Source organism: Populus trichocarpa, chromosome 13 (assembly GCF_000002775.5).
Source record: "Populus trichocarpa isolate Nisqually-1 chromosome 13, P.trichocarpa_v4.1, whole genome shotgun sequence".
NCBI classification, from domain to species: domain Eukaryota; kingdom Viridiplantae; phylum Streptophyta; class Magnoliopsida; order Malpighiales; family Salicaceae; genus Populus; species Populus trichocarpa.
Window position 1 is genome coordinate 6194032 of NC_037297.2, and position 15255 is coordinate 6209286.

A 15255-nucleotide genomic window follows, 5' to 3' on the forward strand; every position below is an offset into this window, starting at 1 on the left:
GTTTCAACGCGTTCCCAAACGCGTCCTAAGCACTGACGCACACATGTCAGGCTTGCAGAAACCATGGTTGCCATTAATTGGAAAAACAAATTACTACAAAACAAGTGCTGTGGAAGAGCAATACCATACGAATGATTTGGTATGGCTGTAACCCACAACGTACAGTCCTTTCTTTAAAGCCCTAAAGATTATAAATTCTACAAGGATCAATTTTTGAGGTAAAGGATTAACAGCGAGGGAGCAAGAGCAAATTTAATAATGAGAAAAGTAGGCTCACAGCTTACTGATTCCTTTTATGAATGGCAACAAGAAAACTGAACAGAGGAAGTTTCGACTTTTATTGTCATTTTCATAAATGTTCCATCACTTCTGGGCAGCTGCTTCAGTTGGGGTTCGGGTAGTCATCTGATCAACTGCGTGTACAGTGCTCTGAAGCTCCTCCCAGATGGCTTTGTATACCATCCTCTGCCTATTCACGGCTGACTGTCCCTCGAAGGCTTCAGAGATAACATCTATGCTGCAAACACATGGCACACAAATTCAATTAACATAGCTAAGCGAAAAAATCATGGCTGGTTATGAGCGTGTACTGATTCGGCTGAACACAGAATGATCTGAAGAGTGTCAGATACATATAAAAAGACATTAATTTAATGGCCAAGTGAGATGATTTGTTCCGAGAAGGTTCATTATTGTCATAAACAATGTTTCAATTCATTAGAAAGGGCTGTGCTCAGGGGAGTCAATAAAAAATGAAGGCTATGGGGCCCTTTCAAACATTACTAAAATCAAACCGTATCTCATCCATAAAGCCTAATTAACCTCGTTCCATATATTTATGCCCTGCAACCACCCACTGCTTGAAATAGCAGACTAGTAGAGCAAGGCTTTATCAGATAATATGTAGTATTTTTTAAGCAAGACCAGCAACTTTCATTCATTAGATGAAATGGCAAGGGATTTATAACCCTAATCTATTAGACATGCAACTCTTGGTATCAGATATACATGCCATCTCTTAATACATGATAAATGATCAAGTTGAGTTTCTTAGTCAAACAATTCTCTAAAGCTTTCACATCATGTTGTGAAGGACACACACAGACAGATATGTGAGCAGGTAGATCTTCGGCGATAATGCCTATATCCACCGAGGATAATGAGATCAAAACTCCATAATGAAAGTAAACTATGAAAACAACCTTTTTTGTTTACTCATCCGAAAATTTAAATACAACCAACAATATAAAATACCAAAAAATTTACGTACAGTAAAAACACCTATTATTATGGCCTGAAATCAGGGCCCATGGTAGTACTAATCAAGCACAATAGCACAAATTACTAACAACATAAGATCAGTTCCATTTTGGTATGTGTTTTCGTGAGGAATGACTAGCTAAATAACATGTGTATAAACAGAAGGCCTTTTAAGGGTTTTCAACAAGGGCAATGGTCAGATGAATATTTCTCTAAAATATTATTTAAAATAAAAAAAAATCAATATTGATTAAAGAAGCCAGGGGGGTTTCATTAATTTGTTAGGAAAAAAAAAGTTTCACCATACTCCAAACAGCTTAAACATTAAATAATCAACTGAACCGGAAATTCCAATTGACAGAAGATTGCTCAGTATGCCAATAATATAAGGAAAACATCCTAGAAACCTTCAAATAGGTGAGAGAGGAAGGATTATTGTTCTTTAAACACTCTCTTGTTTCGTCCCTCCACAAGATCCAGGAGAATTCCTTAGTCATGGATCAACAGTGTCTTCTCTGCTTGAACATAAGCTGCACTCTCAAGTTCACCTCTACCTTTACAAAATGTGCCATTTCTCGAGAAAAGCCCATGGTGTCATATACAACTCATGTAAACATCTAGCCAACTCTCAAAGTAATAGTCAAAAGCTGAAAGATTCATCCAATTTGCAAACAATCAATTGCAGGAATCATGTTCTAAAATACATCTAATGGAAGAAAAAAAGGGGAAATGTACTCATTCATATTGCAACCCAAGGAAAAATCTTCATTCCTTCTTTGTATCATTACTTTGACATGTTCCAATAATTAGATTTAACAATGGATTTTGCCATTTTTAATGAGTTATTCATCGAGGCTTATCATCACCCCCTGCACTCTGATTTTGAGGCCTGTAAGCATATCAATCTTTTTACCAGAACTTGGGCTTTTGGGATATATCTCTTGGTATCTTTCTTCCTGTTCTCTCCAACCTGATTTCCTAATTGCCGGACATGTCAAATATCGTTTTCTCTCCGCATAATTTTATATGCATTTTCCCATTTCTCACTTATCTCTGCTTACACAAGTTGCAAAGAGCCATTCCAAAACCATCACTCCCTCCTATACTAACCACTGATGATATTCATAAACTCAATGAAGTCAACTTTTATTTATTTATTTTCATTTTGAAGATCTCTTGGCAAATTCTGATGTTCTTTGAACGGTAACAAAGGGGATTGACAAGGGAGAAAACTAAATATCATTTAATTGCTCACAATAATCTTTTTTCATGGGGAAAAAAATCCAACGCGAGACACATAGATAACAGTATCTTGATCTCAACTGAGTAGCGTTCCAATGATTTCATAAAAAGGGAGCATACATAAACAATAATTTTTGTAACAAGGCTTGGCATTCTCTAAATGCAATGCACGCAACTTCAACATTCTAATGCTACTCTAACAGATCAAAGCGAAAGTAGCCAGAAGCTCCATTAACTGACTCATCAAACAATGACATATCGACCATAGAATTTAAAACATCATAGAATTCATTTAAAGCAGTGAGAAATAGATAACGCATACCAGACATGTCGACCATCACCGTAAGCATCTTTTACAGAGACTGATTCCGCAGTTAGTTCTTCCTTAATCTGTTGCACAAACAAATAATTTTTGTTAATGTCTATTTGATAATTCATCCATAAAATGCATGAATTTACCTTGTTCTCCATGGACTTCATAAGAGGAGAGTCAATGGAGCCAGCATCATTAACATCACGGGAAGCTTCAGTACTGAATCTGCGATTACCGACAGAACCAAACCCTAATTTAACGAAGCCATGGGTTTCAAAGTGGAGTTTGGTTCTGTTAGCGCAAGAGAAGAGCAAGTTTGGTTGAGTCTTGTTTAAAATGACCGAGTGTGGTTTTGGGAGGTGGAGAAGAGATGAAGGGAGAGCTAGGCGAAGGAGAGAGTAGGGGCGCCACGACATGAAGATGGTGTGGCTCTTTGCCATTTTCAGGGGAAATTTTACGCAGTTTATCTATTTAGTTACTTAACCCATTTTGAAGAGAGGTAGACACAGTCACACAGGAGGGTTTTCACCCGTAAAGGGGCGAAGGGGCTTTTTCTTTGCAAGCCCGGTCCGTTCATTCACAAATCGTAGACGCTCCATCTTACGGGGAGCTGTCTATTATTATAATATTGAGCTCTACTAGAAATTTGTTTTTTTAGAATGTGAATATTAAAAAGTAAATTTTTTTTTATATTTGGTAATGTAATAGAAAATAAATTTTAGTGTTTAATTATGTTATGAAAAATAATTTATTAAAGTTTTGATTTTTTTCAAGTTTATTAAAAGAATGAGGACCAAATCTTACAGATAAAAAAATTAAAAGGTGTAATTTAGAAAAAATCTAATTTCATAAATTATTTTAAATAAAATAAATAAAAATTAAAGTAATAAAATATAAACATGAAATGAAATAACATGAATATAAACCATATATATTAGTAATAAATTTAATTTTAAGTAAATATTATCATTATTAATAAAAATAATAATAATCATTTTTAGTATTATTATTAATATGATAATGTTAATATTTTATCTTTTTTAAATCCTCAAATTATAAAAAAAAAACACAAATATCATGTCATTTAGTTTCTTGTGCTCTGGTTTTTTCACCTTTTAGAATGGATATATTCAAATATATTTTGATTTGTTTAACACCTAGTTGCACTATAATATTGACTAAAAACTCGAATTGTAAACATTTAAAGTTCTTAAGTATTATTTTCAAATTGCTCATACCATGCAACTAGTTAAGATAAAAGTTCAATAAATTAGATATTATAGATACAAAACTATATTATATTTTAAAAATACAAAGTTATCACTCGGATTTAACTTTTCTTTTTGACGAATAGCTAAGGGCATGTAAAAATCATCAGTTTCTTTCTTATACTCCTTAAGTTAGCCACTAATTACATTTTGAGTGTTACAATTAGGGACCAATCTAGTAATTCTGCTAAGCAAATCTCGAGTAACTTTCCACTGTTGGTCATATTTATTTTTATCGAGAAATCAAAGAAGCTATACAAGGGTTTTGCCAAGCCTGAAAAAAAAAGAACGCATAAAATAAATTACTGGATTAAGAAAACAACTTGCTACATGTAATGGATTATGAAGTTGCTTATCCCATCTAGCATCAATGACCCGAATATATGGCCCATATTGAGATATTTTACTTTTCAACCTTGTCTTGATGACTTTTATTGCTTTATCCATTGGCTCATATAAATAACATATTGCTAGTTTTTCTTCACTATTTACTAACTGAAGAACTCGAACCAAAGGCTCCCTAATTTTGACTATATGTTCACATCAACACCAAAAGTCTATATCTTGTAAAATTATGCCAATTGTTTTCTCTTCAACTTTACTTTTACCATGACTTGACTCTACCTATTTTATACTCGTAAACATTTGTCGAAGCTCTTTCTTAAAATTAAGTAAACATTGTTTCTTATAGGACTTGAGTTTTTATTTTATTTTTTATTTTTGATATCATAAACACACTTCTAAATATGATCCACAGGCGAGTGACCACTTCCAAGAGCAAAATCATAGGGAAAAGCCCGCTAACTCTAGGATTTGAATTAATTGATTATGCAAATTGATTTTCAAAGTTAATTTATTGGAGAAAATGATAAAGATATTGTTTTTTAAAGTTAATTTATTGAGGAAAATGACAAAGATTGAGGATAAAGAAGAAAATGAATTGGATTTGTTGTTATTATTCTAATGCTGTATTTTATAACCATTTTTCAATTATCTCACGAGCATTCTCAACGTTTCAAAAAATTCTCCAATTTTAAAGCAAACATGGTAGCATTTAACAAATGTGGTATAATTATAGTTGCAGACTTTTGATTTGACAAACTAGCATGCAATTGATCATTGGCTAATCAACTAACCAATCATTAATTTTTTGATCAGTTATGCTACCTATTATCAATTTCTTCTTTGCAATAAGGAGAAACTACAACTAAGAATCATGAGTAGAAACATATAGCAAAATTATAAAATTAAATAAAATATGGGTGTTTCAAGATTTTAAAACATAAGAAAGGTAAATATATCCTAAATAACACAAAGTGAGAAGAAAAATATGTAAAGAGGAAAAGGAATTGTAAGTGATGTAACTATATTATTCGATAATTTTACCCACATTTACCTAGTATTTTTCTTATGTTTTATATATAAAATTTCTTGATATTCTTTGTTTTATGTTTTGATAGCACTTTTGGATGTAAGATTCAAAAAGAAGTAAATTAAAAATAATTGACAATCGATGTTCTGTGCAGAACTTCAGCTCTAGAGGTCAAAATGAAGTGATTCTAGTGACATTAGAAAGCTAAAATCCTTAACTTTCTATACATATATGGCAAGAAAAATAAAAAGAGAAAGAGCATGGAAATTGCAGTCTTTAAAGATAAATCTCGCATTTTGTTAGTGTTGACTTTTGACCATCACGACTTGAATATCTTGAGCTCGAGAAGTCCATTAGATGCAAACTCAATTTTGTTGGATTCCTGACTCGAAGACTTGTTAGCCTACCAAATTTCAGCAAAAAAGGAGCTCATATGAGAAATATAATTTTTCTAAGATAACACATGAATTATGTCAATAGATAGGTTTTGCACAAGTCCAAAATACTTCCCAAAGCTTCCAAACCAACATCTAAGTCTTTATTTCGGTAATTTAGCTCCTCTAAATCCAAATTCAAAGCGTGAAGATTTTATACAAGGCTATTTGTTTTTAGAAAAATAGTTATTACATTACTTAAATGTAATTTATCTACTTAGAAAAGGACTATTTTGTAGGAAAGAGGGATTAGGGTTTCCTATGAAATAAAAGAGAGAGAGAGAGAAAGAAGAGGGGGCAGCTAGAAAAAGAAGAAAAACGCACCATTTCCTTCAAAAAACTAAAATCATGCATTCTTCTTTCCTTTTGATTAGTTTTTCAATAGACACGAAACGCTAAACTTTTTTTCTTGGTTGCAAAGACACATAAACCTTCAGATTTCAAGAATTGTGAAATTTATTTTACTTTTTCTTTTCAATTTATATGATGAATATGTTTGTTTTTCTATACTTATTTTCTATGATTGTTTATTTTAATTGCTACAACAGGCTCTAAGTTATTATTGTAAATAATTTATTACTAAGTTTGCTATCAAAACCGAATTTGTGGTTTATAAACTTGTGAAGCAACTGAGTTTAATAATCGTAGCGGATCTATATTATTAATCTTAGAGAAAACAATCAATCAAATCAAACATGTAGTGCAAACAGTTATGTGTCTAGATTAATCAACTTATCTAGTTCTTAAGGCTGTCATTCAATTAAATTACTAGTGCAGACACTGTGGTTGTTTGATGGTTAGGATTAGTTATGCTACGAATCGGTTAACTCACTAACATTAAGAAAAGATAAATATTCAGAATATAAATTGATGTATTGTTTCAATGATCGGTTTTGATTTATGTAGGTGGATGTTTATTAGAAACCAAGGTTTGTTCTCTTGATAATTTTTTGATTTATTTAACTTAGCTTGATTGTTTTATTCTACTACAATCTAGATAACCTAAAAGCCCCCTCCCAAAATTTTTTTGCATATCATCTAGCATAAAAATCTAAATTAAACCTTCCTTGTGATATCGACCTTTTGCTTGCTCTATACTATCTTATTCATTTAAGTTAGAGTAATTGATTTATGTGATCGCGACAATGCAACAATAAGCGAGAAAGATAAATAAATTTGTAAATAAATTTATAAATAAAAATAATGATTGGAAAAAATATAAGTTGAAGAAATTAAAGAAATAAATTGTATAAATAAGGCTAACCATCTTTCTCAGTAGTTATATGACCTTATTTGTATCGATATAGTGTCTGAATTTTTATCTAAACATGTAATTATAATACCATATACGTAACCTATATAAAATAAAGAGCTATATTGAATTTTAACACAAATTAAACTTTTAATTTACCAATAATAATTATGTGAATTTCTAACTAAGTGAAATGACTTGGCCAGTTTTATCTAACAATGATTTCTATTTTAAATAGTATTGAATCTCTTAGTTATTGATGTGAAGTTAAAATGTTATATAATCAATTACTTTCTTTGATTTATCATAACTTCTAACCATTTGACCAGTTATTTTTTAGTTTTTCAATTGATTAAGATTTTTTATATTTAATTGATTTTATTATTTATGATAGATTTCAACCTATGTTTTTTTTTTATTTAAATATGTTCTTACTTGGTTTACATATAAATATATATTTTTGATGTAAACACATTATTGTATCATTCATTTATTTCTCATTATTTTTTACTTAAATTTGTGTTTGACTTGTTTTTTTCCATGTACCTTGTCAGGGTTAATTAATTATAGGTTTTTAATATTACCTATCCATCTATCAATTCAAACATTAATTTGGGGAGGTATGTTAATGTTGGTTATGGTACTATCCACAGATACAAATATACAAGATTCCTTCTCTTCAAGGACAGATTCATTAGCCTTGTGTTTGCACAACACACTCATACATAGATTCATACATAGTTTACTTCTGTTTAAAAGTTTTGTTGTGATTATTTTTTAAAATATTTTTTATATTAAAATATATTAAAACAATATTTTTTTTTTATTTTTTAAAAATTATTTTTTAAATCAACACATCAAAACGATCAAAAACATATAAAAAAAATTAATTTTTAACAAAAAAAATTTAAATTTTTTTTTAAAAAACACAGGTACCACTACATTTCCAAACACTCAATTACTTAATCATAATTACGGCAAATTATTTATTAATAGTCATAAAAGGTAAATGTCGTCCTAATATTAAAAATGAAATTCAAACGAAACATGGATAAAGGATACGTGGTACACATTATTCATCCTCTCATGCTTTTTTGTTTGTTTTTATCAGCCCTTTAGCATGCCTTCAAGCTCCTTGAAAAGTCTTTCCATGGCAGGAGCTGGCAAGCAAAATTGTACTACGACCCCATCTTCTCCTTTCTTATTTGTAAACGGAATATAAAAGCTTGCAAGTTCAGGGATGGCTTTTGCAGTCCCGCCATAGAGAGCATTTCCCCATCCGAAATCTACCTTTTCAAATCCCGTACGTCTCAAGTCCGACACTATGTAGGTCCCTGGCACAGTAAAAAGAGGCCTTCCCTTGCTCACCATCAAAGATGCTGTAGATCGCATGTATTCCTCAGTCATGCCCGCCTTAGCCTTCTTTACCAGCTCCAAAGCATATCCAATTGGCCTTTTCGAAAGTTCCCCTGCAGTTGCTACTGCTGCTAGAAGACCAAAACCATTACCATAGTAACCTCTTGGTAATAACGGAGGGTTGAGTTTTTCACGAGCATTGACGAGGCAAATTATGCGCATTTCTTCATTAGGATCTGGTTGGAGGGCAATGGCACGACATATCCAAAGACATGCCGTTAATATTTCGAAACTAGAACAATAGCCGAGGTGAGGTGGGACCAATTTTCGAAGAGCAGTTATATCTGAAGGGCTAAAGAAAAATGAACGATGAACCAGATGATCATGTGTAAGAATTGAGCTCTTGGAGCCAGCTACCTCCTCGTACGCTCGGTGTCTGCAAGAAACTCGAGGTGGGTCAGTTGCATTAAGGACATGTCTTTCCCACACTGGAGGGACAGAGGGGGCGCTGGCTCCGCGTGCCATCTCACCCACCGCTGCCATGAATTGCACTAATCCTGGGCCGTCACTCATGGTATGGTTGAGGCGGAGGGAAAAGAGAAAACCACCACACTTGAGCCGTGACACCTGCCAATTTGCATAATAAATTAGACAGCATATATCTAGATGATTTGATGAGTGGATGTATTAATGAATGCCTATTTGACTAGTGGATTGGTCATTGGACTTTTCAGATCATCAACACAAAGCAGGAACATAATTTTAAAATTAATATATATATATAACATTATGATGTGACATTTCCCTCCTCAACTTGCACTAACTAGAAAGATTACGATTTGAAATTAAAATTTTGAGATCATTTTTTTAATAAAATTTTGAAAGTAATTTTACAGTAACTATATAACAACTAGCAGGAAAAAAAAAAATTGGAACATACAATTAATCATGGTAGGTTTCGCCAATATAATAGCTTATAATTTTGCTATCCGTCTACTCTTATGATGGCTTGATAGACTTCGCAGTGTTTGATACGCAGAAGGATTTCTTGCTCCCTTAATAATTTTTGCTGCCTAATAGGTGACACAAGAAAAAGTCTTGGACCAGCGTAGTGGACAAAAATACAGAAAATTTACCTGAATAAGTAACAGAGGGCAGTTTAGCACCCCGCTAGAGCCAGGAACATCAAAGAGGAGCTCCTCCAAGCAAGGAAATGGAGGTTGAAGTGGATCACCAAACTGCTCAAGTGTAACATCAGCGTCAGCCTCTATAAACAAGATACCCTCGCCAGTGCATTCCACCATGAGCTTGCGGTTATGCCCTGCCATCAGCCTGCCGGCAAATGGATAGTAAAACACTAATGTTTTAGCAATTGCCTCTCTGATGACCTTGACGGGGTCTTTCCCTTGCACTGAGGGATTGTGCCGATAAAATTGTATGAATGGAATGTGGTATCGAAGGCCTTCTTGGTCATCAATGTCAGATAACAGCTTGAACTCATGTGGGGTGGGCTTCGCTGGTTTGATCAGCTCGGGTTCACGTCTGTGAACTTTGAAAACTAGAGAAGAGGGTGATGAAGCCATTAATGTGGTATAGAATGATTTTTGTGAAAAATGATGCCAGCTAACAAGTTATATATAGAAAAGGCTAGCGAAGAGTATATCAGACAAATAAAGATTGGGCTTTGAGGTAGCATGGAGAAGACAAAAGATTATCCAATTGTGTGATGCTCAGTACAATTTAAAATTAAGGTTATCATTATTAGATTTTGTGGTTTAAATTGAAATTATGTGGCATGCTTTAACTTGCCATGTGCATGAAGTTAGTATGAACCTTGTTACATTGATAAATATATTATTTAGCAATTTCAAGTTAGCTCTTCAAGGAACTGTGTAAATATTTTTATGCCCTTCAAAGCGAAAGAATTAAAGCTTACAACCAGGGTATTACTGTTTTTTCAGGGTTTTTTTTTTTTTTTTTTTTTTTTTTTTTTGTAATTACTAGGTTTCTTAGAATCGATTTTATCTTTTAACATTTTTGAAAAACAGTGTAAACACTTTCATACCCTTTAAAAGCGGAAAGATTAAACCTTGCAACTAGCGGTATTTGCATATTTTAAGGCTATTATATATATTTGATTTGGTTTTTTTTTTTTTATCAATTTAAATATTAATTTTAAAAATATTGTTGGCACATGAAACATCATCTTTATCCAAACACTACCTTCCAGGGTGATGTTTGAAATGACTTGTTGTGTTCTTTCCAACGATACAACGTGTGTGGTCGTTGAAGATGTGGTTGAGCTCAAGTGATTTTTTTTTTCTTCTCCCTCTTTTCTCACTTTTCTCTTTGCTAAAGAATAAATGTGTCCTTTCATTTGTTTTTTGTATCCAATTTGATCATTTATATTTGTTTTGTTTTTAATCTTATTTTGATGGATTTTTTTCTTTTTCATTTTTTTTCCTATCATTTGGCTTTATTTGATTTTTATATCAAATTTGGTCCTCATTCTTTTAATTGTTGTTTATTTTTTTAATCCATTTCCTAATTGAATTTTGTTTTTTCACCCCTTTACATTTGATTTCAAATTATTTCTATGTCAAATTTAGTCCCATTTCTTTTAATTATCATTTCTTTTGTTTTGAAGGATTTTTTTATTTAATTTTTTTCCAATTGCATCCCCTAAAATTTATTGATTTATAATTTTTTTTTTTTTAGGGTTTGTCCTTTATAGGGGTTGGTCTCGTGCTAATGATCAGGGTCACGAGTTTTGAACGTTAACACGGGTTGACTTTGGTCTTTTTTAAGGTCATTTTCTAAATTTGATTTTTTTTTCAATTTCATCCTTCATCATTTTATTTATTGGAAATTGATCTTCATGCCCTTTTTTTTTCATCCTTCAATATGCATATGATCACGGGGTTAGCGTGTTAACCCAAGTAGATATAAATCTTTTTTTTTTCATTGCTTTTCTTAATTAATATTTTTCTAGTTTCATCCTTGAACATTGAATTGTTTTAAATTGAGCTTCATGTTTAGTTTGGTTATGATGGGGTTACCTCGTCTCACGATTAGATCGTAGATTTCACATGCTAACTCGGGTGGGATTGATTCACTTTTTTTTTTATCTTTTTTAAGTTGTCAATTTTTTTATTAGTTTATTTATTATCATTATTTTTTTTTCATTCATGTTATTTAAATTAATTGAGCTTATTAAATTCAATCAAGTCAATGCCCAAGTCTCAGATTCTTTTTACTTTGTTTTTTGAATTCTTGCATTGTCTTGACTTTTTTTTTAACGTCGGAAAAAAATTGGGTTGGCTCACAGCACAGTGGGGTCCTTCTATCCTGTTTCGAATTCTAAATGCAAGAATGCCATTAACTATTTTGCTAGTCTTTCTAGATCTCATAAGAATAGTTGCTCACGCTTCATTGTGGATACGAATTCGAATTGTTAATAACGTTGTTGTAAGATTAATTTTTTTATAAGAAAAAAATATGTAAATTAATAACATGACCGAATTGGCCCAAGTGAAACTCGATGAAATTTGTCTACACAAAACTTTTAAAGGTGCATTGTTTTTGTATTTATGAGGGGAAAATGTTGAATACCAATATGTAACAATACTTCAAACCCATTAAATGGGCCACAATGTTAAATGTCACTTTTGTAATCATAGTATGATAAAACTTAATGTGAAGCTTGGTTAATTTGAGTAGGTAGGTAGTTAGTATCTCATCATTTTTAGTTATGGTAGAATTAGGAAAAAGTCCATCAGTTATAAATAAGAAATGGAGTCCTTTTCTTCAAGCATAGATTTGTCAACCTTGTGTTTACGAGGGTGTTTATTTTTGTGGTAGAAAGTGTGGTCACTACACCATTAAACAGTTTTACTGACGGATTCATTCCGTCGGTGTGAGGCAAGCAAACCGTCGGTAAAAATGTTACCGACAGCCTCACCGATAGAATACGTCCGTCGAAATACTGATCGTCGGTAATTTTTCATTCCATCGCCAATTCTGTCGGTAATTAAAAAAAACCAAACACCAACGGTATTACAAACGGCGAAGCGCGCCAAAAAAAAATTCCCGCGAGAATTTTATCGACGGAATAATTCCGTTTGTATTTTCAACGGTAATGACCGACGGAATATCTGTCGGTGATTGTGGCATGAGCGGGAAATATTTCAAAACTCTCTTTAAAATACGGACAGAATCTATCCGTCGGTAATAATAGTGGTAAATACTGACGGAATATATCCGTCGGTGATTGTGGCATGGGTGGTAATTTTTTTGCAACTCTCGGTAAATACCGACGACCTAGTTCCGTCTAGAAAGCCGTCGGTATTTATTTAAAATATTTAAAAAAATTATTTATTAACAGTAAAAAAACTTAATAACCAAATAAATTTGTATTAAACATTAAAAATGTAAAAATAATGTTAAATAATATTAATCCAAATATTCATTACAAATTTAATATTTTTTTTAAAATTAAACTAAAATAGCGGCGGAGCAGGAGGAGGAGGAGGAGGAGGAGACTTGTTGTTCCCGGGACCGTCCAGCGAAAAAGGAGCTGCACATGTATCATCACCCATCTTTGATCTAATCTCCATGACCATTTGACGGAGCTGATAATAATCCGTCGAGAGGCGTTCATATTGTTGTTTCAAGGCCATGAACTCCTCTGACTGGGTGCTCGATACTGATGGAGAGCTCCCAACGGTTGAGACACTACGGGTCGAACGCAAGTTTTCGGCCGTAGTGTTGGAGAGCCCCTAGACCCAATTATTATCGGGTCCACCAGACGATCCGACCTCCATCCATAAATCCGGATCGAAATCCGGATGGATCGAAGGATCGTCCCCATATCTCTCTCTCAACCGGCTATTATAAGTCTCCTGAATTTTTTTAAAAAAAACCATCATATTCAATTCAAGAAAATAATAACTTACAAAATAAAATGATTGAATGAACAAATTAATTAATGATATATTTCATGTGCGCTGAACGGGACGGAGCCGCTGGTGTGCGTGGTCACCGAACCATGAATTTGTCGGTTCCGGTTGCCGGCGCCATACTGTGAGCGCCGTGAGAACCGCTCAGACATCACATGCTCAATATATGCCACCCATATATCTCTCGATATGAATGGTGGTTTGAATTCCCGCCAAACCGCCACCTCATTCCATCCTTCAAGACCGTTGTCCCTCGCATATCTTTTCGCTTTTTTTTGGTGTCATACCAAAAATCACGCAACCTACTTCCATAGTAACTAATTAGAATTTAGAACATAAAAATTATAAATAAAAAATAAATATTATTTTCGATGTTACCTAGTTTTCGCGTGATTCTCCCATACCCTCCTGACAACATTGTTATCCGCGCTATCTCACTCAAATTTATTATGTGTATATAAATAATTCATTTAAAATAAAAATAGTACAAGATATGAAATTACAAAAATTATTTATTAAAAATAAACTGGAAATTAAAAGTTAACACCTACTTGAAATCGCTGAAACTAGGCATCGATATTAGATCTCCACTCAGGATGTCTGGGGACCTGAATCCATTGAAATAATAGAATCTCCATCGACGATTTAAACGCCGATGTTATTGTCCTGACAGCCTCAATGTTTGTGAACCTGAAATTAAATAAAATTAATAAAATATTAATTAGTTGTCCATAAATTATGTTATAAGTATATAAAAAAACTAAAACCTAAACAAACTTACATTGAGAGGTCATCCTTCCATTGTGCCTAGTAATTGTGGGTGAATTGACCCCACTGTGAAGGCACACCGCCTTTGCACTGTGAAACCGCACTAGAAGATGCAACATCACAAGTTGGCGCAGATGCCTCGTCGTGATCAACACCTAGGGAGATGTCCTCCTCACTGCTAGAAGAACTAGCTGCAACCGTCTGCTAACGACATGCTGTAGATTTCATTCGACGCATCTACACAAATGTATACGAATAATTACATAATTAACTTTGATTATTAAAAAAAAAATCGGCAGCACCTCCTCTATACTGGAGACTACCCATAGTTTTTAAACCAGCAATCTTTACAATAACCACAATCCAATTGACTCCAGCAACATCATATATACAACCTAACATCTATAGAAATTCAATCATTTAAAAAACTTCGACAGCACCTCCCCTATATTAGAGACTACCCACAGTTTTTATACCTACAACTATTGATAATTACACAAATATAGAAATTCAACATCTATATATTTTCAACTAACATCAATACAAATTCATAAATAACAATTAAAATTAATCAAAATAATAAAAAAACATAACAAACAATAATATCCTAAAATTAAGATAAACTAATTAAATTTAATTCTATATATCAATTAACATTCTAAATATAAATTCAACAATAACAATTATGACAATACAAACAATAATATCCTAAAATTAAGATAAACTAATTAAATTTAATTCTATATTTCAATTAACATTGTAAACATAAATTCAACAATAACATTCTTTATTATGGCAATACAAACAATAATATCATAAAATTAATAAATAAAAAGAAAAAAACTAAAGGACACTACACAAAACATCCTAAACACACAACAAACAATACACAAAACTAAAGACCACTACATAAATTCAAAATAAATTTAGGAATAAAAAATGTTTACCTTAATAGTATGTTGATTTTAAAATTTTATCTACAAACAATACACAAAACAAAGAATACCAAAAAATAATCATAATTAAAATAAA

The 15255-nt window shown here is 32.4% G+C and overlaps 2 protein-coding genes across 2 annotated transcripts; both read right to left on the reverse strand.

The window, feature by feature from the left end:
• Positions 1-226: 226 nt before the first annotated feature.
• On the reverse strand, positions 227-3396 carry LOC7493882 (protein BOLA4, chloroplastic/mitochondrial). Its single transcript, XM_002319728.4, has 3 exons — positions 2962-3396; positions 2825-2892; positions 227-517 (listed from the first exon to the last, which is right to left on the reverse strand). The coding sequence occupies exons 1-3, from the start codon at positions 3253-3255 to the stop codon at positions 364-366; spliced, it is 516 nt and encodes a 171-aa protein (XP_002319764.3). The 5' UTR covers positions 3256-3396; the 3' UTR covers positions 227-363.
• Positions 3397-8103: 4707 nt separating this feature from the next.
• LOC7482422 (benzyl alcohol O-benzoyltransferase) lies at positions 8104-10113 on the reverse strand. The gene is made up of 2 exons (XM_002319729.4): positions 9634-10113; positions 8104-9124 (listed from the first exon to the last, which is right to left on the reverse strand). Exons 1-2 carry the CDS (start codon positions 10078-10080, stop codon positions 8249-8251), a joined length of 1323 nt encoding a protein of 440 aa, XP_002319765.4. The 5' UTR covers positions 10081-10113; the 3' UTR covers positions 8104-8248.
• Between the last annotated feature and the right edge of the window lie 5142 nt (positions 10114-15255).

Bases quoted from the DNA above. Each gene is read 5' to 3' on its own strand.
- LOC7493882 (XM_002319728.4), bottom strand. From the start codon at position 3,255: ATGGCAAAGAGCCACACCATCTTCATGTCGTGGCGCCCCTACTCTCTC. The intron at 2,893-2,961 runs GTAAATTCATGC...TTTGTGCAACAG, and splicing joins TGAAGTCCATGGAGAACAAG to ATTAAGGAAGAACTAACTGC. The intron at 518-2,824 runs GTATGCGTTATC...ATGTGTTTGCAG, and splicing joins GGTGATGGTCGACATGTCTG to CATAGATGTTATCTCTGAAG.
- LOC7482422 (XM_002319729.4), bottom strand. From the start codon at position 10,080: ATGGCTTCATCACCCTCTTCTCTAGTTTTCAAAGTTCACAGACGTGAA. The intron at 9,125-9,633 runs GTAAATTTTCTG...GCAAATTGGCAG, and splicing joins GCCCTCTGTTACTTATTCAG to GTGTCACGGCTCAAGTGTGG.